Below are 25,462 nucleotides of genomic sequence, written 5' to 3'. Positions count from 1 at the left end.
CGTCTTCAGCTGTTCTTGTTACCTGCTCAAATAACATTCCCATCCACTGCTTGATGTTATCAGTCCATGTCCTAGCTTGTCTGTTTCTCTTATCAGTTCCGCCTTGCAAGATAGTGTTTGCCAAGCTATTCTCCCATCTTCTCAAACCACTGTAGCTGTCTTCTTTTCACAATCGTGATGAGATGATTGTGTTCCTGTATATAACTCTCCATCATCTCTCTCTTACTGTAGTGGTCTATTGGATATATGCAGTTGTCGAAACAAGTTGAAATTGTTCTCATTAACTCCAATTTTGACAGAAATGTATATGAAATACAAAGTATCCATGTAGGCCTATAAAGTTACCTTCACTAGTGATCCAACACCTCATCATAGTTAAGCTTTTAAATGACAATTCTACAAAACTTTCCCTAAAATAAGAGATAAAATAATTGCAAGCATACCACCTCAGACTTACACTTAAAAACACAATTTAACCTGATTTTTTTAAAACTTTTATAGAATGTATAATAAGTAATACTTAATATCAAAAGGAAAACCACTTTCCATTCATACACAAAAATAAATCACCATTTCTACTTATACATCTGTTTTTGGATTAACATTGAAATAATGATACATTCATTAATGTACACACACGTTGTCTGTTTAGAGCCATAAGGGCTCTAACTCTGTTTCTAAGAATACAAGTTAAAGCCCTTTAGCATCAAACAGACAACATATTTTATTGCTAGCAATGTCATTGTTACATTCACAGCTAAGGAATAACTCCTCATACAGTCCACCAATTTAAAAATACAATGCTCAATTTTTTTTTTGAATTTCCAACCCCATTTTGCACTTTTATTATAAAAAAACTATGATATACAAAATGGACGAAGCGAGTGATCAAGAGTATACATTGTACATAGAATGGTATTGGACGCAAACTTCTAAAGCTACATGTATTTCACGCAAGGAAAAACTGCATAATATCGTTCACATTTTGCATAACATCACTAAAACCTCAATATAATCATTTCATGTTTCCTGTATGTATATAACATCAAAATACAGTTAATATCACATTTTAACTTTTTCTGATTACATTAACATCAATTGGGTCTAATACAAAATAAAACCAGAAAAAAACAAGAACAAACATAACGATGTATAACAATATCACAATGCTGCTTGTTAGTGTCGGCTTGCATGGTGATGTAGATATACAGTAGGCTTGCGGGTGCACCATGTTCTCCTTAGAACTATAAGCTAAGAAAGATAACCAACTGTCTTTTTCAAGACTACACAAACAGTCCTTTTCAGGACTACACACCCTCAAGAAAAATTATACAGAGAGTCTTTTTCAGGACTCCTCAATCCTCTCTCTCTCTCTCTCTCTCTCTCTCTCACATGGTGCACCCGCAAGCCTACTGAATATCACAAAGCTTTAAGAACTCTAATATCTGAGAGAAGAAAAACAAATACAGAAAAATTAGCCAATTATACAGGTGTAGATGAGCTTTCACACCTTTGTCACTTTTTAATCATAACAAAAAGTGGAACTGGGTCTGTCTTCGGTCAAGAGGTAGTCAAATGGCCCTTGAGGTTTGTTTAAAGTGATACTCAACTGAAATTTTTGCCCTAGCGTACTGTTTACTGCACAGCGCCATCTCTTGGTCAACTTGCCAACAGTGTGTAACCAAATACCCAATCTCTGCTTCGCAGACAGAGGATTCAATGCGAGAACCAACAAAGCAGCGATTAATGGGACCCTACTGCTACAACTGACCTGAGATGGTGCTAGAGGGGATTCACTAGTACAGTGTGGCTTTAATAGTTAAATCAAAATTTGTAGCGTGCTTGAAAGGTATGCTATGAGTCACAATCAAACCTGCCCCCCCCCCCCCCCCACCCTAAAAAAGGGTATGGGTGGGGTTTGTTTTCATTGTTTCTTCTTATCATTGTTTTGTTTCGAGATTGCAAAGATTCTACTATCGATAGACCATGTAGACAAGCTTTGCTCAGAAGAAGAACATTCCTAGCTGCAAATTTTTTGAGGAGCCACAAACAATTGAATTGAATTGAATCAAATTAATAATTGGCAAGATAGCACAAGCAAATACTTATTAAATGCTGATGAAAAAAATGATTCATATCATGTAGTTGCAGCTCAAGAGAATATATCATATATTCAGAGCACCATCATCATTTGTTTAATGCTGATGAAAACAATATGCAGCAAATGAATAAAATAATGCAGATGAGGCAAAAAAAATTGATTCCTATTTCTAACCCCTTTGTAATATTCTTCCTGCTCTAGTCCTTTTTTGCGTGTGTATGAGGAAATCTAAGCAACAGAGTATGTGGAAATTAACAAAATGGGGCAGTTTCACTTCACAATCATTCATGTAAGCAGTTTGTTTTTTGGTCAATAACCTGTGAAAGGATGCACACAAGAATGTGTTCATGAACAGCACACATTAACAATTCTTTTCTATAAATTACTTTGAAAGACCCTGATGCGTTAAAGCCTTTTGCCGCGATCCTCTGAATAAACTTCTACCCTGCAGCCCCATGTACATGCAACTTTATATCCATCTTTTCCTTCAGTTAATGTACGGTATTCCAGTGTTAAAATATATAAGAGAATTTTGTCAATAAGTGAAATTGTGTTTTTAAAAAAGGGCATGTTACTGTAAGTACACTGTACATGGACGGTAATGTGTTAATTTAGTACACATAACATTTAACTTTTTTTTTTATCTGTCAAATCCACACCATACCTCTAAAGCCCTGCAGTACTTACCACTAAAAACCTTGTCATAAACCTCTAAATCTATGAAACTATATTTACCTTGTAAACCCATCAAGTATTTTCTTTTCTTTGGTAACACACCTGTGAGTACGTTCACAAGAGGGTACGTCTGTGAAATATTCTTCTGAATATTATAAGTTAAGTACTTTATTTTCTGTCAAATTCATGTGAAAACTTATTGACCCTCTATACCTAAGGAACCGTTTTGAGCCAATCAATCACTCAAATATTTCCGGTTGATGTGAGTTGTGAAAGTGCACAAGCATGGATGTTTATGGCAGCAGTCTTACCCAAACGAGTTCAATTTTTTCAATCAAATACTTGAAAATTTTGTCGAGTTAACCATGTACTTTGGTAAGATGAAAAACAGAGTAACTACCCACATCCTAAATAATGAAAGAAAAGCTGGTATGTAACTATACTAGAAGCACAATTAAGCAAAATAAATAACACTCACTCATAGATCTAAGCAATGGAAAGACATTCACAACGGGCCACAGACAACAGTTGAATAAATATATTTCTTTCCTCAGCAGAAAAAAAAAAATCTACACAAAATACACTACTCTCATACCAAAAATAAATACCAGTAATCTATCACAAAGTATATGCACGTTATAAACATAGGGTCTTAATCTATTTATACATAATAAATACTCATGATATATTGAAATCCATTATGACACCGAGACTGTATACACTAATACATATTGCATTATATGTATGTCATTTGAAATGTAATAACCTCTCTATTACCATTAAAAGATATCACATGAAATAAAACATATGACCTTTGACCTCAGTTTACATAGTTGCCAATTTGATGATTATAATGATTTCTCCATCAACAAAACGAGATAGATACAGCCCCAGGTCACAGTGCACTTCACATGAAAACCCCCGGAAGCCCGGCTGTAATTTTATCTGAGTCGCTATCACATTTACAGGTGTTGTGGTCTAGTGGATAAGTCTCAAGACTGTGAACCAAAAGGTACAGGGTTCAAATCCATGCCACAACATCAGAGACCTTTGGCAAGCCATTACATCTAATCTAGATTTGCCACATGATGGTACCTGGTAGGATCTATTCCTTGAATGCGCTGAGCGCTACGGTTTATGTGGTAATGTTAATTGTTATTGCACGCTACAAGAGTCCTATCTCGCACCCCGGGACAACGTGTCTGACACGGCCGGTTGTAGCAACTACTCCGAAGATAAAGATACATTAATCTTGGTCCAAGGAGACACGAAAGAACACTACGGTTTCGAGAGCTAAAGTCTGTGAATTAATAACCAAAGTCCTTTGCATAGGAACATTACATCACAATGTGGTAATCGCGATAATAGAAGGGAATATCATCATCAAGAATTTTAATCACAACTACAACAAACAGCGGACAAAAAATAGAATGACTAATAGTAATGGTGAGGTTTTAGACTTTGGCTAGATAAGTGCTTGGGACAAAACCCTGTTCTCCGTCTTTCTCGACCAACCACCACTCTGAGTTGCCTTCTGTGTCTTGAGCTGCAATGACCGTCACAACACCGCCCTCTGTCAGGCTCAGCTCATTCGGACTGCTGGCCGTAAAGCCCCACTCAGCATAATAATACTGCCGTAAAAGATTACAGTATGTAATGTATGAATTTGTGTAAGAATACACTGCATTATAATACTGACGCAAAAGATTACGTTACGCAATGTATGAATACACTACATAATAATACTGTCGTAAAAGATTACAATATGTAATGTATGACTGCAGTGCATACTGATACTGTCATGAAAGATTACAATATGTAATGTATGAATACACTGCATAATAATACTCTCATAAAAGATTGGGATATGTAATGTATGAATAAAATGCATAATAGTACTGTCGTAAAAGATTACGATATGCAATGTATGAATATACTGCATAATAATACTGTCGTAAAAGATTACGATATGTAATGTATGAATACACTGCATAATATTACTGTTGTAAAATATTACGATATGTAATGTATGAATTAGTGTATGAATACACTGCATAATAATGTTATTACACTTTGTGTTTCCCTTAGGCAGTCGCTATAGACAGGTTTGACTGTAGTTTTAACATGTTGAAAGTTAGAGGACCTGAATAAGAAATAATAAATGATTTGCAGCGAGTTATTCTATGTTTCATCTTTATTTTGGCAGAAGTTTGTGGCTTACCTGGGGTGACCCGAGGTCGCTATAAGGCCCTTTATTGGCCTCATCATCACTGGAGTAGATGTTTGTTGAGTGACTTTCGTTACATGCTGCTAGGATACCCATCGGTACAAACCCTTGGGATGCTGTCAAGAGAATCAAAATCAAAGTATTTGACAGGATTGTTCACAAATGATGTAGGAAAATGTTTGTTTAACATTTCTTTTTAAAGGTTACGTGAATATCATAAGTGGTATACATGCAAACAATAAAAATGGCTACGTGCTACAGATGTCCTATGCATACTCGCTCCTCTGTTTGTTATTAGATACAGACTTAACAATTATGGAAAGCCGTTGGCATCTTTGAGAATATTTTGTAAAAGTTATTCTAACAGGCATACAAATGTTGATTCAAATCATACATACTTTCTGATATCATGGAAGATTACATGTTCTTGATGGGGAATTTATGAAAAGTCTAAAATACTTAAATTTTTGCTTTTGAATATATTTCATTTTATGGCTACAAATGGCTCTCCATAAGTCCAACTTAGAGTTAAGTTCGACTTAGAATCTTTGTGAAACACCTCCCAGGGAACCGTTTCACATAGCCTTTTTTCAAATTTGCTTATAACCAATCAGAAGCAAGGATTTCAGTAGCTTATAACAAAACCTGTCGTTTGTCACTGTGAAATGGTATTGTTGAAATGGTATTGTAATGGTATTGTAATGGTACTGTAATGGTACTGTAATGGTACTGTAATGGTATTGTAACGGTATTATAACGGTATTGTAAAGGTTTTGTAATGGTATTGTAACGGTATTGTAACGGTTTTGTAATGGTATTGTAACGGTATTGTAATGGTATTGTTATGGTATTGTAATGGTATTGAAATGGTATTGTTATGGTATTGTAATGGTATTGTAATGGTAGTGTAATGGTAGTGTAATGGTATTGTAATGGTATTGTAATGGTATTGTAATGGTATTGTAATGGTATTATAATTTTGTAGCTTTCAGTCTTACCTCCACTGTCGACGTACCACCTGTCAGAGCTCCCGGTCGGATCCTGCTCTTTAATGATCCCCACAATGTTAGCCTTGTATACACTGATATCCATTGGCTGCTGGGCTATGAAGTTAGACTTCACTTGGTATACCCGGCCCGTTGGGTAGCGTGTCATGACGCTCTGACGCTGCGCCTCGCTCTGAGCTTTTGATGATGGCTGTAGAAATAAAGAGAGACATTTGAGCTTATTAAAGACTTCCGATCGGCGATAGGATTAATCATCTTTTGTATCTAAAGATGTAAAGTACATCGAGTTGTTCTGATGTCGTACCTTGCTATGATCTTTTGACAATGGTTATACAATTGAGAGCAAGAAATTAAATGATTGAAGTCTATAATTTTTGTATATAAAATCCTAACTATAAGTCTTTTTGTTATTAATTTTAACATGGAAAGAGAATCAGAGCTGCTCTGACGTTTTGCCTTCCATTGGGCTTTTAATGATGGCTGCGCAATAAAGAGACGTTTTAAATTTGATAGTTTTATTACTAAAATACATACCATTCAAAATGAATGGAGTTGCTCTGTGCTTTTGAGGATAGTTGTGGATTTAAAAGAGATATTTTAAATAAAGACTGAAATCATCAATAGTCTTTTTGTTATCATTAAAACACTTTAAATGCATCGTGTTGCTCTGATGCTGTGCCTTACTCTGCGCCTTTGAGGATGGTCGCAGATTGGAGAGTGAAATTTGAAAGACTGAAATCTGTATAATAATAACTTATCAACAGTGATCTGTTCAATAGGTTCTTCAACCAACCCCTGGCAACAATTTTTCCCCTGAACAGTTCACTAAACTAACAGAATTCTGAACTTCAACCCTTGACTCAACACTGTACCAAAGGTTGATCCAATGGCAACCCTTTAGCTTTAAAGAGACGGTTGAGTGCTGGGAAGAGGTAAAACATGATTTGTGAGCATTATCATTGTTTTTATGCAAGTGTGGAAGAACATCAGATAAAACATGTTCCCTGAAAAGTGAAAAGCAACTCTCTTCAAAAGCCTTAGTATTCTAAGTATGACATGTAACAGCATACCTATTGGGACAGATTTTTATGTCACATGTTCATGTAGTCCAATATACATCTCTGTGTGTACCGAGACTGGGCCAAATTTCTTAACATTTTGATTATTCCAGAACCTTGCAGTACACACCAATACTTATATGCTAGATGATCAACCTTTACTGATCGCAATCGCTTGACCAGAACTCAACTATATGCCTACATGCCTAAGAAACATAATTCTCAACTTACTGGTTTACTTGCAGGGACTTTCGGCTCGGTAAACGGCTTCTTGGATTTCTTCTCCGTCTTGTCGACCTTCCGGTCAAAGTTTCTCGGTACGAAGGAATAGATGAGCATCCCTTCAGATGCATCTTGATGGCTCGTCTCAAAGTCAGACATGATGTTTGTCATGTCGGTCGATTTGACGATCGAGAGCTGCCAATTTGAGGAAGATCAAATGAAGAACAAGTTTTTATAAATAATGGTACATGTAGGATATTTCCAATTATGTTTCATACACATACATTTTAAAGTACCTGTGCATGCAGCAAAAGAACTCTTGCACCTGAAAGTTAGTGGATTTGACGATAGAGACGAAGACAAAAGAAGGAGGAAAAGTTTTTATAACTATGGTTCATGTAAGTCATTTTCAATTGTTTGTCATACAAACATATTGAACATGTAAATATACATGTTTATTGCAGCATAAGAATTCTTAAATTTTTACCTCAAAATCAGACATAATGTGTGTCATGTTGAACTTCTATACGAACTCAGTGTTATTTGATCTGGTTCATAACATTACAAACCAGAGGGAAAAAACACTGAGCTCCTATAGGAAATCTTTTTATTCAGATGGTCATATCTCAGCCAATTGGCTTTCGACATTTGGATATTATTTTTGATGCTGTTTCTGAGAATAAACAAAATTTTGAGAAATTCTGACAAATAGATTTTTATGATGTCACAGATTCGGTACTCTATATCCTTTTCTCCAATTAGGTTTTACCTCAATCAAGGGATAAAGCCTCTTGAGTGTCGAGTTAATGTGATCTCTCTCAGCCTCTATGAAAGATATGACGCAGGATTTAAAGAGCGCCAGTGACATGGAGCATAGTCTAGGTAGCTCGTCTTTGAGTTGAATGTTAAGAGCCTCGTAATTCTTTCTTGCAACCTCCTTCTCATCCTTGACCTAAGAAGATGGAGCCAAAGAGAAATATAAAAATTAATTGGTTTGGTTTGATTTATAGATTTCTCTTTTGATATGAACATAAACATGTACAAGGTACATAGAAATTCAATATTGATATCAAAACAATGTCATGAGATTTATAAAAGACAAAATAAAAATATTGCAACTGAAATAGAATAATTATGTATAAGTCGTACTTCTATTATATTTACTGCATGTTGATGTAACTGTTTTTATTATGGAATTATAGAAATGAATTGAAAAACTGGAAATGATAATGGAATATTATTGAGCTAAGTTTACACAATGAAATGGAGGGGCATTCTAAAGAAGCAATGTTTGCATGGCACAAGCCCCTTAAATTAGGCTGCATAAACATCTAGTTTCGGTCCCAAAAAGTTGTAACAGTATAATCTAAAAAAACGGGCAAAGTTACAAACAAATTTACTGTTTTGTTGAGAAAATTTATAATGAAAGAGAAAGAGAGAGAATGAGGGACAGGAAGATGAAGATTGGGGACAGGGTTTAGTATATAACATCATCACAACAGGTCCACACTATTACCATTTATGTTAGGTGAATAGAAAGAAGACACACTCGCAAAATCTATTCAGCTATTTTGTTGTAAACGACCACATCTAGGACGTGTATCTGATGACCATATGAAGCTGATACATGGGCCCCGTTGCATAAAACTTACCATCGATGGTAACTTTGCCATCAATGGCAACTACCATGGTAACAGGGCTCAACAGCCAATCAAAATCAAGGTTTCCATGGTAGTTACCATCAATGTTAAGTTGTGTGCAACAGCCCCCTGCTCTACTTATAGGTTGAATCAGACAAAACATCAAATTAAAGTAAGGTTTTCATGTCAAGTTGTGTTCACAAATTTCCATGATACAATTCAATAATACTTGGTAATGGATGGGAATCCTTTGGACAGTTTCACATACCTGTACACGTAGGCCTTCAATTCAAATGTTTCTCACATACGTTTGAAGCAAATGCATAATCACTTTTTTCTTTTTGGTGGACAGTTGAGACAGGCTCCATATAATGTGGGTTTACATAAAAATTCAAACCAAATCATACACTAGATGTTCATATACAGTACACAGCATGCTCTTTGAAATAAGTTGAGAACATTCATGTGTCTCATTCGACCACACACTATCATTAGAGTTAACAACTAAATTATTCATAACCCTTGTAAAAGTTATGTTTGTGTGTAGTTCGTGACTTAAGAAATGAATGGTGGACTGGTAAACGTGGGGCCTTTGTTGAATACTTTTAACAAGTATGCTGTAAAATGTCACATTCTCAAGAAACATGAATGGGGAATAATTAATTTTTCACCTCCTTTAACAATAAAATTGTTAAGGGTATGAATAATTTAGTTTTTAACTTTGTCATTCCTTGCAAAATATATATATATATAAATCATGGCATTACACCAGCCTGACAGTAGTATGTTTTCTGGACCAAATGTTCGGACATAAACATGTGAAACAGATAAAATGTTTGTAAACGGAAGATGGGTGCATGACACAGCGTACATGTGAATGTACTGGATGCAAATAATTAAATATCAAGCAAAATCTTCACAACAATGTTAGAAAGATAAATTAGCATTAATATGATAAACAGTATTGATAGGAAATATATGATATATGGAGCTTGCAAATAAAGGCCTTGTTATTAGATGGTAGAACACTGCCTCTTGCACCGCTTTTGATGGGCAGAGGCATACAGTTAGAAACTTAAAACATAATTATAATGACATTCATTTTCTTTGAATTAGGAGCAGCAAGACTTGAGAAGCATTTAAATCAAACAAACTCTCTCAAACAATGAAATAAGGGCAAATAAATGAATGAATCAGTGTAGGGACAATACAGAGGTACCGGTTCATATATCAACCAAAGATAAACAAGATCAATATGGAAAAGTAGTTATCACAGATTATCATCAATCATTTCATGTTTCATGCAAGTATCTGTAACAAAAATGATATAAAGGGTGGTTTCTCATTACCAATCACTAAGTAAACTTGAACTAAATTATATGATGTTCCTTTACTGCACAAATGAATTCATAAACTTGAATGGATCAGAAACTTGGAATGTGAAGACAGTAGAAGAAGGTATCTTGAGGAAAACAGAAAGAGCCAAGAACACAAGTAAGCTCATGGAAAGGAGGGGTCCGGAAGAAACTGTGGTGGGAGTGGTAAAGAGAATTGGATTGAGATGGGTGGGTCATGTGTTGAGAAGGGAAGATGATGAACCTGTGAAATGAGTGCGGGATCTGGAAGTGGATGGCGTAAGAGGGAAAGGAAGACCGACAATTTCATGTAAATATATGGTGAAGAAAGAAAGCAGTAAGGTTTGGAAAAATGAGGAGGATGCTCAAGACAAGAAGAAGTTGAGGGAGGGAGTGTCATCATGGCGCGAAAGTCAGTAACCCTTTATGAGAGGGAACGTGCTAACTGTAATAGTTGATGATGATGATGATAATGATGATGATGAAGATGCCAACATGAAGAACCTTACTCACATCCTGGCACAACTAAGCCACCCCTCCCCCCACATACACTCTCCTACCAAACCCAAGATCAAGTGAGTGATTTTCTGGTTTGATAAACAATTACATGTATCATGCAGGGGAATTCGCATGACAAATATACACATTTAAATTAAGAATTTGTCCAATTTTAAACTAATAATGTATCATTCAGGCACTTATTGCAAACACTTGTTGACAAGAATGTAAAGCATGCGCCATGTAGTGGTTATCAACACAAAGGATACAATATTCATTCATTAAAAATTATATCACTCTTTTCAAGAACATCTCAACTCCACAATCTTTCTCTATGTTTTCTTCTTCTTAAAAAAAATATTGTCACTGACACAGACAAGACGAGGGGCAGGCAGATATAATTTTGGCGTCTCATTTCCCAAACCTCTCTTGGATGTCGTTCTTTGAGACGTCGGGGCGCCCCTACGGTCGTTGCCTCGTCTTCGCTAGCACTGTCTGTGAGTCTCTTATGTTTGGACTACGGGCGGTTTGATGTAAAAGGAGATATAGCAAGAGGAATAGAATCATGAAAAAAAGGCAGGATCTTTCTTCTACAAAGACATAGCAGTGATCTCAAGATCGATCTACCTAAATAAATCACTTTTCATCCTCGAATTGGCACATATTCTTCCTGTTTCCAACTCCTACATACCGGTAGCTCAAAAAATACATCAAAATATATAAGGAATCAACTAATGTGGATGAAAATCATTGAATTCTGCAAAAAGCTGCCATTTCAAACACAATTATTAATTACACATTCACACTGCACTGCCAATTTAGAGACTGTAATGATTACACACAATTAAATCATTCGTATGCATGAATGGCACAATGTGCAGCATTGGAAATAGACTTAACATGTTCTGTGATATTTACTGTCTGCTCATGTGTGCAATTTCTAACAATCTGAATGAAACAATATTATTTATTTTAAAAAGGGACATTAAAAAGGTGACAGTGAACTGTGATGGATTCAAATCGCAATTCATCACACATAAAAAAACCCACACATACACCTGCATTAATTAACAAGTTGGTGCATATCCAGTATACAATTAGTAAATCAAGATTGTATCATGCACACGTCACCAAATAAAACCCGGCCCTAACCCCAGGCTAGACTTACCTTAAACCCAGCGTTAAACTTAACACAAACCTTAAACCTAACCGTAGATCCATCGCAAATTCTGTAGAGCCTTTAGCTCGTAAAATTTTCCATTAAATCCACCTCATTCTGGGCTTCCTTAAACATCTTTTTGTTCTAATTCTTTTTTATACATACATTTGCCAAGTATACCCATGACCAGTCCTACCGTCTATGGCAAAATACTGTAGTTGTAGTATCGACAATGAGACAACAAACATCTATGCTATGTTGAGTACAATTAAACATATAACCTGAAGCAAAGTGGGGGGGGGGGGGGGGGGGAACAGCAATTAAAATGCATTCATTACTAACGAGTGCAATACAGTGTGGATCTTGGCAATGAAAATTAAAAAGAAAAGAAGAAAAAAAGTGTGCTTTCTGACCTCTTTTAAAGTCTTCACGAGCAACTTTAATCAAATCAAACCTCATTCTCATCTGCTTCAAATATTTGTTTTCCTATAATTTTTCCTCTACTTGCCATTTACATGCTCTTCTACCAACCACAAAATGAACACTATACAGACTACAAATACACCAGGAGAGGGTGAAAGGGTGGGAGGGGAGAGACAGCAGTTAAACCACTTGGACTGCCAAGGGGTTGGCCATGCAAATCAATAGTTATGGTTCAAAACCTCTTTTGAAGTCTGTGTAACAACAAAGTACACCAATCTAAAAATAGCCTTTCATGTCCCACATTTCTGTCTACAAAGTAATCAGGTATGTGTAATACAAGTGAACCAGAAACAAGAGGTGATGAAAGACAGTTGAATCACAGCTCTGGATCAAAGTCATGCACATATTACCTATGAAAACTTCTGAACAAATTAAACTACTTCATGAATGACCCTTATTCTTATCTTCAAAAACATTTTGGCCTTCTATTTTACACCTCCAATAGGCACTTCTACCAACCAAACTATACATTACATTCAATCAAGTACAAATAAACCAGAAACAAAGAGGTAAGGGATTGGAAAGATGGAAGAGTCGTGGAGGGGTGGGGACAACAGTTAGACAACATTGGTCATAAGGGGTTCTGGACACAACATTGATCTTGGCCATGCAAATTTAAAGTTGTGTTTCCCAACATCTGAAGGCTTATTCTCATCTTCTCCAAACATTTTTGTTCTTTTATTTTACATCTATACATTTAACAACAACGATCTTTGCTCTGAGGAATGCAAGACAAATCTGAAGCAAGGCAAGTGGGGTGGGGAGTGGGGAGGGGTAACAGTTAGATTACAACGACAACCATCATGGATTGGGGCACAACATTGACTTTGGGCATGCAGATTGAAAGTTGTGTTTCCCGACCTCTTTAGAGACCTTCTCCTTGAGCCGCCGGGGGCTACCCACGGTCGTAGCCTCATCGTCATCACTGTCAAGGTCTTTCTTCTTGTGCTTAGACTAAGGGATGGATGTGATGCAGAAAGAAAGGGATAAGGAAAGATGAGAAAGATGAGACGAGAGACACTGGTTAAAGAAATCAAAGTCTTGAAAAAAGGAAATCCTCCGATCTTGAGCAAGTTTGATCTTGGAAACTTTGTAGGACACTTGCTCCTATGACAACTGCTTGGAAAGATGTGAAAGATTAGATGAGGGAGACATATTAAAGCCTATCTGCACTAGTTTGGCCATGAAGGATCAGACATCCCAGCGTGGTCACTAACAGGTGGTTATCTCATCAAATCAGCTCTCAATTAACATAAGAAAAAGAGGATCATAGGGGCATCTGTTGAACAAGTCTGATCTTGGAGAGGTTGCAGGACACTTGCTCTTGTGACAACTGCATAACTATTACAAATAGGGCATTATTGTACAAACTTGTCAATGATACCAATTAAAAAATAATTATACATTTATAGTAACAAGAGACAAAAATTAATTCTCAAACTTGAATTGCAGAACTTTTGTGAAGAGGGTCATACTCCTTCATATTTTGTCTTTTATTTTTTAGTGGAGAGTCGGTGACTGTACTGTCCGTCTTTCCATTGAAATTCAGACTTAATATTGTGAAAGCTACTGAAAAGGTTAGAGTGTTACTAATCCTAAGAGCCAGGGTCCCTGTTTCACCAAACAAGTGCCAACATTTGATGACAAAATCACGTACAGTCAATGAAACGCAGTGATTTCAGTAGGTTAAATAACAAACTATGGCTACTATAACTTGTACATGATGACAAGTTTCATGAAACAGGGCCCAGTTTAGACACAACACTGCAAACCACTTGAAAAAAAACCTACCACCAAAAAAATGATGATTTGAAGGAGAGGATTTAATTCTAGGGCTAAACTGATCACATAATTGTTATTCAAATTGGCAATAATAAAAATTGCCTTTTTATTGCTACATTGTAACATATCGTTCCTGTTTTCACGAAGTGACGGTAGTGAGGAAAATCCGCACGCAAATTGTATGTGATTTTCATTCACTACCGTCACTTTGTGAAAATAGGGACGATTATAATGTAATGCCTATGAAAGTTAAAGAAAAAAAAATTTGATCAAAAAATAACAAATTTGAACCTATCTAAGTGTTGCCAATTGAAGGATCTTACAGCTTTTTTTCTTTTTTAAAACTCTTGCCATCAAATGCAGTATAGCCATGAGATAAAAATGGATGCAGTGAGTTCAACAATGTTTGCCCTTACTTCTCATGCATCTGGCATATATCTTTTAGGGTTCTAAATAAAAAAGGTTGAGTCAAACTACTGTGGGATAACTGATGCGAAAGGAGCGGGCCTTTGATACAAGCCGGTATGTTTTCATCTTCATCATAAAAATATTGCCCCTGTCATTAAGGAACACCAAAATATCTACCCCGGTGGTTTTCCAAATCTGTTTACAGCATCGTGTCTAAACAGTGCTTTAAATACAATCACTTCAACATGGTGGGGGTTAATAAAAGAAAAAAAAAATGATGAAAACACTGCATACTGAAGTGAAGAGATAAGCACCCACTAGAGGGCTTGCATCCGACCTTTGACCTTTTAGCGCTCGATCGTCGTGGGCTAAGGCGTGTTTCGTCGTCTTCCTCACTGCTGCCTTCCTTCTTCTTGTATTTATACTTCATAGTGAGAACATAACAAGCAACAAAGAAGGTTGGTTTTCTATACTGTACGTAAACCTTCAGTATTTTACGAAAACTGTGTACTGTATCATACGCAGTTGGGCTTCATAAAGATACAGTGAAACCTGTCTATAAAGACCGCCCTAGGGAGACAAGAACAGTGGTCTTCACATGCAGGTGGTATTTATGTAAAAGTTCCTTTATTACATGCTCCAATGAGAAACTATTTTTAAGGGAAACAAAAAAATGTGGTCTTTCTATACAGGTGGTCACTAAAGCAGGTTTGACTGCAGTATGCATGTAGTACTCAGTGAGGCTCTTATTGGCTAGTATAGCACTGACTTCTTGAAATAACGTAGTGCATACGGTGTAACAAAAACAAAAGCACACTAAATGCTCGTTCATATATGATGCTCTAAATCCCTGCAAAAAGAAAAAAGCTGCCATGGTTTTTTAACAAGTAAATGAATGACAACTGCATGAACAACGGACCTGCCTGATTCACTGGTCTCTGTGTTATAAGATAAAGAACTGTGATGCATATCACACTCAACATCATCATAACAATTTTAAACCACCACGTAAAACCTTGTCATAGCTGAATGAGACCCAAGACTGAAACGATACATACGGTGAGAAAATCAATTGACTTTCATTATTAGTTCAAATAATAATACTAATATAGAATATTTAGTAGTGCTAAAAACAATTACCACGGCGCTTACAAATAAAATATATGGAAAGAGGACCAAACAAAATTCACAGGAAGTAGATCACATCAGGCGCATCCCCCCCCCCCTTGAGCGCCAGCCCCCCAAAAAGGTAAAAATCACGTGTTTTTACATGATTTTTTCTCATGGGGGGGGGGGGGGGAGGGGGGCCCTGGATCCGCCACTGGATCACATAGATCACTGGGGAAAAAGGTGAGTTTTAAGGATCTTTTGAAGGTGGCAGGACAGGTTATTTTCCCTTATGGAAACGGGGATCATTGAATACAGTATAAATAAAGGATCCTTCCCAGATGTCAATATGCTTTGCCATGAAAGGTATTAAATGATCAAATTGATTGGAGTGTAAAAGGTTGCATGATGAATTGCTCTAATGGATTAAAAGCCTGAATGATATATGTTGATGAATTGTGAATATCAATAGACCCCTTCTTTATCAGCTTGAATTTACCAAATAACCCGCTATTTTCAGTTTTCGGATTATTATCCCGAAGCTCGAAATTGCGTCTTCACCAAACCGATACACTCAGCACAAACTAGCTCAGACGGGCACAAGACCAAGATTTCTCGACAAAATATACCACTAATTGCAACTGCAGGTTGTTGAAGATGCAAATTAACTGACTAATTTGCAATTGGTCACCGATTAGGCATTGTTTGCTCTATAGAGGGTGCAAGTAGCAATAAATAGTGCAGTGAGGCTTTAAACATAATAAAAAGGGGTCCATGGGGGACCAATGGTCACCGATTATGCATTGCTTGCTCTATAGAGGGCGCAAGTAGCTATAAGTAGTGCAGTGGGACTTTAAATACCTGCTTAGTCCTGTACTTCTGGCGAAGACGCAATTTTGAGCTTCATAATAATAATATTCCAAGTCTGAAAATAGCGGGTTATGTGGCAAACTCAAGGTGATGAGGACAGGCCTAGTGAGGCAATGTAGGGCGAATGCTTGCCATGTTTTGCCAATTTGAGGATTAAAAGCTTTAAATACCTGCTTAGTCCTATCCTTCTCCTTGGTCTTCTCAGCCTTGTTGATATAGCTATCGTAATCAAGCAGCTTGTCATAGCGCTTCTGGATGAGTTTATGCGGGCCCTGGAACATGTTGAGAAGACTGTTGAGAGGAGACATCACTCTCTGCTGCACAAATAACGTCTGCGGAGAAAACAAAAGACAGATCGTGAAGACGTACAGGTGGTTCTCTTTGAATTGATGTAATGTTTGATGGCTTAGGCATTGCAATGTACATCATTATCATCTACATTATCCCTATCTTCATCACCATCATCATCGTCATCATCTTCAACTTACGTAATCTTTGTCGAGTTTGTTGGTGAAGATGATTCTGTATATTTCCATCACCATCATCATTACTATCATTATTATCATCGTCATCTTCAACTTACATAATCTTGTTAGAGTTTAGTCGCGAAGACGATTCTGTATAAGACCTTCATCAATATCATCATCATCATCATCGTCATCGTCATTATCATCGTCGTCATTTATCATTGTTTTAATCATCATCATCAGTATCGTCATCATCATCACCATCATCGTCAACTTACGTAATCTTTGTATTTTATTGGCAAGATGGTTCTGAATATGATAGTTATCATCACCATCATCATCATCACTGTCATTATCACCATCATCATCATTATCACTGTCATCATTATCATCTTCAACTTACATAATCTTTGTAGAGTTTATTGGCAAGATGGTTCTGTACTGCTTCATACTTGTTTACCTCATGGAGGTTTGACTGGTTGGCATAGTAATCAGAGATATCGCTTCCTACTGTTGCTTCTACTGATGTAGCTTCCTGTAGCAAACACAATAGAGAAGAAAAAAAAGGTAATAATAATAATAATAATAGTTCGTTCTTTCATGTCGCATTTCAGGTCCGCAGGCCTTCTCAAAGCACTTTACAGATATATCATTAACTCTGTCATCGTATTCAAGCTTACCCGCATACAATGTATGCACATTCTCTACGCCCTGGGGAGCATTCCAGCCAGGCGTCATTTTTTGTTTTTACATTTGACACTTGCTCATCTAATCACATTAACTTCCGCATCCTACCAGGTACCGATTTTAAAACCTGGGTGGAGAGTGGCAAATGCAGATCAATGTCTTGCCAAAGGAAATCTGCGTACTTTGCAAGTTATGTGCATACGGATGTGATTCATAAATAAATTCTATAAAAAATGGCAAGACTTTACCTTGAGTTGTTCTAGGTACGCATGGACATCCTTGACGAAGATCTTGATGGTTTTCTCTAGAGTATGGAAACTCCTCTCTGCCCGATCAAACTCTTCATCAATAGTCTGAGATAAAAGATAACATAGAAAACTGATCATTAAAGCCATACTGTATTAGAAGCACTGACGCTAAAATCCCATCTAGAGCAATCACACAGGAGCATCAAGCAATTTTAATTTTAACTGTGAGAATTAAACACCGAATCCTCAAAGAGCGGCCAGGAACAGAAAGATATGTTTTAGACTGCCACCATATTACAAATAACAAACGATAATAAATAACACACATCGTCACCTTCTTAAAATAATGGTGTAAGTCATATTTTCAAGATTTGAGAAAAACAGAGAAAACTGAACAAAACATAATTTTACACAGGAAAGTTTGTGGATATATGACTATTAAAATACAAATAATGCAGTCTATCAAATCTGTTTCATTAGAGGATTAGATTACTCATTTACTTTGGGTTTACTCAATAATATAATTTTTTTTTCCACACGCTTGATTTAGGCCATTATACTAACTAGGTATAAGCAGCATGAATATGTTCAATTTAGAACATATGTAATTTAACAAAGGTGGATAACCTCATGAAGAGATGACTGGGGCGAAAATATCACTTTCTTCAAAATGTGACCTAGGCCATTATTTTAAGAAGGTGACAATATGCAGAATGTAGAAAAGAAGGATGAATGTAACGTACCTGTGTACCGAATCCGGTCATCTGGGTGAATCGTTGGTTGATTCTCTGTGATTTTTTACGCAGTGAATGCAAGTTGATCTTTCCAAGCTTATCAGACATCGCCTCCTGACCTCGGTGCCTGTACTTTAAGACTGACAAACACAACAAAACAAGATGTGGATACAAAACGTGTCAGCTCTAAAACACATGGGGAGTGTTTCAAAAAGACTAAGAGTGGACTAAAATATGGCAGGCCTTTCATGCCACTGTTTGCTCTCACCATTTACTGGCATTTGTCTCTCAAGGGACGTACAAAACATGATCACGAATCTACAGAATTTATATTTTTTGATAATTCATTGTTGAAGGAAAAAATATTATCTGAAGATCATAATGGTGAGAGCAAACAGTGGCATGAATGGCCTGCCATATTTAAGTCCAACTTAAAAATGATCTTAGTCTTTGTGAAACACTCCCCAGAAATAGTTGCCACTGCAAATCCTAATGACTACATACATGCATAATCAAACATGCCTTTTGTAAATGATTGATTACTCTACATTATATAACTCACTCCTAGATGCTAATCAAATTATTGGTCAAACACAGTCAGGTGGGATTCTTTAACTAAGACCAAATCTTTTTTCCTCTTTTATTCACAATTTCATTCTTACAATAGTCGGTAACCCAATCAAGATGTTACCTAAATCTTTTTGTCTCTTTAATACATGACTTTATTCTTATAACAATAAAAATCAATAGCCGACATGTTACCAAAATCTTTGGTTGATAATGTCATCCCTATAATAATACTCAATAGCTAAAATGTTACCTAAATCTTTTCTCCTCTTGAATTCGTTGATGTCTGTCGCCACCTCTGTCATGGTAGAGAGAGCAAGCTTGAGTGTTGATCGGTCTTGATGCTCTTCCTCAGTGTACTGATATTGAGAGAGAAAGAGAGAGAGAGAGAGAGAGAGAGATAGGGAGAGAGAGGGGGAGATAGAGAGAGAGAGAGAGACAGACAGAGAGACAGAGAGAGAGGGGAAGAGGGAGAGAAAGAGGGAGAGGAAGAGGGAGAGGAAGAGAGGAAGAGAGGGAGAAAGAGAGAGAGAGAGATAGGGAGAGAGAAGGGGAGAGAGGGGGAGATATATAGAGAGAGAGACAGAGAGAGACAGAGAGAGAGAGGAAGAGGGAGAGGAAGAGAGGAAGAGAGGGAGAAAAAGAGAGAGAGAGATAGGGAGAGAGAAGGGGAGAGAGGGGGAGATAGATAGAGAGAGAGAGAGACAGAGAGAGGAAGAGGGAGAGAAAGAGGAAGAGAGGGAGATTAATTCCTATTTTTAGAGAGAGAGTAGCACATACAGGAAGATTCATTTTTACCAAAAGATACATGGAAAGGTTTCTCATGCAGAAAGATGTCTGCGGAATCCTAGAGGAGTTAGTTGAGAGAACCAATTCAGTGATTTGGAATTTGTGCTACATAAAAGACAATTGTACAGTGAAACCTGTCTATGAAGACCTCCCAAGGAAGACAAGAAAAATGGTCTTTATAGGCAGGCAGGTGGTCTTAATGTACAGGTTCATTTAGTAGATGTTTCAATGAGACTCCTTTATTCAAGGGGAAACACAAAATGTGGTCTTTTTATACAGGTGGTCACTAAAGCAGGTTTGACTGTATAAATGTATGAGACCATGGGGGTGTTTCACAAAGATTCTAAGTCGAACTTAACTTAAGTTGGACTTAAATATTATGGAGAGTCATTTGTAGCCTTAAAATAAAATATATTCAAAAGCGAAAAATCAAGTACTTTAGACTTTTTATAAATTCCACATCAAGAACACGAAATCTCATGGATAATAGAAATTATAAATTATTTGAATCAACATGTTATGCCTTTTAAAATAAATTGTACAAAATATTTTCAAGGATGCTAACAGCTTTCCATAATTGTTAGAGTTAAGTTTGACTTTGAATCGTTGTGAAACACTCCCATGACATCTATACAGAGCTAAGCATTACAGGCCAGGGTGGCTAGATCCCTAAGAAACACCAAAAAATCTCTACCTTGTAGAGCTCTGCGATGAGGAGATGGTATTTGAGTATCCTCTGGACTGGCTTGATGAGAAATGAAGCCAGATCCCAACAGTTGGTACTTTGCCTGAAAATAAGAAACATGAGATGATTAAGATGATGTCAAGTTTCATCTAGTTCCCATATCAAGATGAGTCAGCATGTTTCTTCTCTGTGGTCACTAGTTCATTTACAGTGGACTTGGACAAAAAAAAATCTAATGCCTAAATAGAGGGGGGGAATATAAAAACAAAGCAAAAAGTTGACCATGCACAAAATCAAACTTTATGTATTTTGTTGGATTAAAAATGATTTATATCTCCTTTAAAAAAAAGTTAACTGATGGATTAGATTTGATATCATGGGGTATATTATTCCACAATTGTGGCCCTTTAAAAAAATTACATTTCCTAGTTATATTTAGTCTTATTTTATTTAAATGAAAATTAGAAGAACTTCAAGTATTATATGAATGTAATGCAGAATTAAGACAAAATTTGCAGGAGAGATTACTTGGTATGATAATAAGGACTGTTTATAATAAGGCGCTTAACCAGTTATCCTTTCAACATAGTGTCAGTAGAGTCAGGTTTGGCATGGAACAAATAGCATCTACTAGGTGATGTGATGAGGCTAATGTTGGACACCTAACAACTTAAAGCTTCAGAGTTTTGAACTACATGTATACAAACAGTTATTTATAAAAGTACATTTGGAGAGTACATGTTCTCATTGAAGGACTACAAATATAAATGGGTGGTTTGATATAGATTGAAGTGACCCAAATGCTTATGCCTTTTTCAACCTACCTGACTAATTCCAGTCCTTGGTTGATGTACTCCTGCACTTCTGGATTTTCTTCATACTGGAAGAAAAAAAATATGATCACAGCATACCTAAATCCTCTTTAAAAGAATCATTATTTGTGTTAAATGTGCTTTTGCAGAGGCACATGTACTTGTATGTTAGTCAGAACTGGCTGCGCATCTCTCATTTTGTCCCAAGATCTGCAACTTATTTCTAAGGAATGCAGGAGACACATGCACCTGCAGAAGGTTTTTCAACATACTCTCTGCATGTGGGCTACACTTTTTGATGGCTGCATGTGACGCATGCAGCCATTGTATTTCATTCAGATTTCGCAAGCGGTTCTTGTAGTGGTCTCTGTAGCTGCATGGCCCAGTAAACAGCCATAGAGCGCCTTAGCATCCCGCAGCAGTTGTAAGGCACCTGCATGGGGGTTGTGAGATTTTTGATGTTTTACAAAACTTTGAAAAATGAATGCATTAAAAAAAAAAAAAATCACAATGATACCTTTTCGAGGAGAGCAGAAGCATCGTCATGATTCCTGCAATATTGTGCGTATGCTTCATGAAGATTCCTGGAATGGTCCATGAAGATTTTACCTGTAGAGACACATACAAAACAATACAGTCAAGTTTATCTTCACTTTATTTCAACCTGTCTACTTTATGGATCTATCACATGAACTCCTTTGAGCAGTTTATGACTGCGTAGAAAAGAAACATATGCCAGCCAATCAAAGCTCAACAAATAATTGGCTTATGCCTAAAGGATAGGAGCTGTCTTAAATTCAGGGTTAAATACTAAGCCAAAAGCTTCGACTCAATACCTAAATTGGCTTAGTAATTATCTTAGTCAAGAATGAAATAAAATACTCATATTTATTACCTAAGTATTGAATTGAAAACAAACCCTGAAACCTGACACCTAAACTTGACCCAAACTGTAACCTTTAATCTGAAGCTAACCCTACCCCTAATCAAAAATATTCTAAAACTAGAGCTGACCCTAAAGCTAACCTCAACTTTAATTCAAAGCTAGCCCTGACCCACTCTAATTCTAACCCTACCCCTGAAGCGAGCCATAATACTATTCTCCAGCCTGACTTACATGTACCAAAGAGTTGATCTTCGATAGGCTTTTCTGCTGCTCCCTCAATGTCATGCAGGAAGCTTTGCCACCCTGAAACAGAAACCCTTACCCTAACCCCAACCCTAACCAAGCCAGAACCCTGACTCCAATGCTAGCTTGCAAAACAGTTGATCTTCTATAGGTTTTTCTGCTGCAGCGTCGATGTTGTGCAGGAAACTCTCTGCAACCTCTATGACCTGAACCCTTACCCTGACCCTAACCCTAACAAAATCAGAACCCAGACTCCAATGCTAGCTTACCAAAGAGTTGATCTTCTATAGGTTTTTCTGCTGCAGCGTCGATGTCGTGCAGGAAGCTCTCTGCTACCTCTATGACTTGCTCCATGTTACCGAAAAGAACATCCAGCTCCAACCCTTTGGCCTGATTTACAAGAAAACAAACAAATTAACAAATTTAATTATTCCTCCTTTAATCGTATTTGTGTATTTCATTCTGCAGTTGCAAGTGTTTATGATGAACATATGATATGGCCAATGTATTACAGTTTCAAATATGCTCATTTGTAAGGAAAACCGTGACTCTTTAACTTTCAAATTTTCAACTAATTGCATAAAACAATAAAGACAATGAAATTACTCCAACTGATGACAATATCTTCACAAATATTGAAAATTTTACACTCTTCAAACCTTTGACACTGTAAAAATGAAAAAGTAGTAATAGTGAGTACCTAGTATACAAATCAATCAGACATGTACTAGTTTCACTACTAGACACAACAAATTGAGAAAAATGATGCACTCCTATAATTTGCTATAAATAAAACAAACCATAATATGTGTAGATAGTACAGAAAAATAGATATAGATAGCATAGTAATATTCCAATGTCCACCACCCCCCTTCCTTTGTTTACAATGTGATATTATAATTATTCTTGGGATCACCCCTGACAAACAACTTTGCTATGATTCCCCCTCCGCATACTGGTTCACCATGCTTAATTATTAGTTCCCCTTTTGTCACTTCCTTTTGTCGTAAGTTGGTCTTTTTATGTTTGTATTCCTTTGTATTTCATAATGTATATCATTTTGTATTTGGATATTTTTGAACTGGAATATGGAAAATATTAAATGAAATGAAAATAGAATTAGATTGACCTGACATAACACAAGATATATAATACACTCTTGTATTTTTGCAAGAAGAAAGAAAAGAGTATGCAATTTGTGTAGATACTGACAGACTTGACACAGAGTGAGAAAAGTGATACACTTCAACAGCTAACTACAACTTTACAGCAATATTTCACAAGTGGTTCACTCCAGCTCAGAAAAAATGTGTTCATTTCTAAAGTGACTGAAAAAGAAAATGTTAATAAGAAATAACTTATAACAAAATTCAATCCAAGGTTAGTTGATGCATATCATATACATGCATAAGAGCATTAGTGCAAGTATTATACATATCTAGGTTAGTAAATTCAAAGTTAGATGATGTAAAATTACATATCAAATGCATTCAACTGTACATCACATGCATTCAATTGTCTATCACATGCATTCAATTGTACATCAAATGCATTCAATTGTACATCAAATGCATTCAATTTTACATCAAATGCATTTGACTGTACATCAAAAGTATTAAATTGTATAGTAGCAGGCCATAGAAGTAGGTCTCAGAAAGTTAGTTCATCATAAAGCACATTCAAGTAAATTCAAAGTTAGTTCAGAGATGTGTATGTATATCAGATCAATTGGTGAGTTATTTCATTACAGGACAATGTGAATCTTCAAAAGCTTCTCATCGTTAAGCAGACATTATGAAAAATGTACACGTAACCAATTAGTTTCTCTGATTGTCCATGCCTTTCATTCAAAGCAGTTAGTTATCAAGATTCTGTTTCCCTTAAAAATTAATAACTTGGCTTATTCATCTAAATCAAGCTGAAACAAAACTTCCTTGAATAATTTAAAAAATACTAAGATACAATGTACATGTAACATACAAATATACTGACAAATCTCTGTTTAAGAATCAAATCGCTTTACAAATAGTCAAGGTTTGCTAATAAGGTAGGATCCAGATTTGAACTTTAAGATTTTTGTATAAGGTTCTTGTATAAGGCTTATATGAATTACAAGGTATATTGTTGTTTAAGGTTGTTTGTATTTGGTTTACAAGGTATAATGTTGTTGTACAAGGTTGTTTGTGTAAGGTTTACAATGTGTAATTGTGCTGCATAAAGTGTTAGGTTGTCATATAAGGTTTATATGGTTTAAAGGGGTTATAATGTATAAGAAATGTTGTATAATGTTGTATAAGGTTTATATGGTTTATAAGGTAGGACAAATGTATAAGGATGTACAGGTATGAGGTGTTTATGGTTTAAAGCTATATGGCATACAGAATGTTGTATCAGGTTAAATAAGGTTTAGTGTTAGGAAAGAGAAGGACGGGAAGGAGAATCTGAAGTGCAGTGCTCATCCAGTGTTAGTATAACTTGCAAATCTTATTTACGTATCAAAAGGTAACCGATTGGCTTCTACAGGTGATCATGCATCCCTCTCCAGCTACATGTACAAGTGCATTAATGGGGAACGTACCGCACAACAAATAAAACCATTTGTCATCTTCTCAGAGCTAGAAGGGCGTTATCTGTTAAAGCATTTGAGTCAATACCCTTCTGGCGCCAAACAGATGCTCTGTGATTTCATTTGAGGCAATAAAACACAAGATAGTATATGCATGTATGTTGCAATCACCCTATACAGCTTATA

At 36.3% G+C, this 25,462-nt stretch overlaps 1 protein-coding gene across 1 annotated transcript in view; it reads right to left on the bottom strand.

Moving 5' to 3' along the window:
• Positions 1–1,497: 1,497 nt before the first annotated feature.
• The window catches only part of LOC575618 (dynamin-binding protein), a 55,416-nt gene continuing 31,451 nt past the window's right edge, over positions 1,498–25,462 (bottom strand). Inside the window, exons 12-27 of the mRNA XM_030993216.1 lie at positions 22,980–23,100; positions 22,099–22,190; positions 21,594–21,649; positions 20,779–20,872; positions 19,549–19,654; positions 18,738–18,868; positions 17,995–18,099; positions 17,463–17,594; positions 16,763–16,924; positions 13,287–13,379; positions 11,208–11,300; positions 8,060–8,242; positions 7,300–7,485; positions 6,002–6,200; positions 4,998–5,119; positions 1,498–4,407 (exon numbers count right to left, since the gene is read on the bottom strand). Of these exons, the coding sequence (XP_030849076.1) occupies positions 4,231–4,407; positions 4,998–5,119; positions 6,002–6,200; positions 7,300–7,485; positions 8,060–8,242; positions 11,208–11,300; positions 13,287–13,379; positions 16,763–16,924; positions 17,463–17,594; positions 17,995–18,099; positions 18,738–18,868; positions 19,549–19,654; positions 20,779–20,872; positions 21,594–21,649; positions 22,099–22,190; positions 22,980–23,100 (2,052 nt within the window). The 3' untranslated portion in view covers positions 1,498–4,230. The remainder of the gene's footprint in view (positions 4,408–4,997; positions 5,120–6,001; positions 6,201–7,299; positions 7,486–8,059; positions 8,243–11,207; positions 11,301–13,286; positions 13,380–16,762; positions 16,925–17,462; positions 17,595–17,994; positions 18,100–18,737; positions 18,869–19,548; positions 19,655–20,778; positions 20,873–21,593; positions 21,650–22,098; positions 22,191–22,979; positions 23,101–25,462) is intronic.

The sequence above is a fragment of the Strongylocentrotus purpuratus genome, unplaced genomic scaffold (genome assembly GCF_000002235.5).
Source record: "Strongylocentrotus purpuratus isolate Spur 01 unplaced genomic scaffold, Spur_5.0 spur5_scaffold_20, whole genome shotgun sequence".
NCBI classification, from domain to species: Eukaryota; Metazoa; Echinodermata; class Echinoidea; order Camarodonta; family Strongylocentrotidae; genus Strongylocentrotus; species Strongylocentrotus purpuratus.
This window is presented reverse-complemented; position numbering and strand designations above follow the sequence as displayed.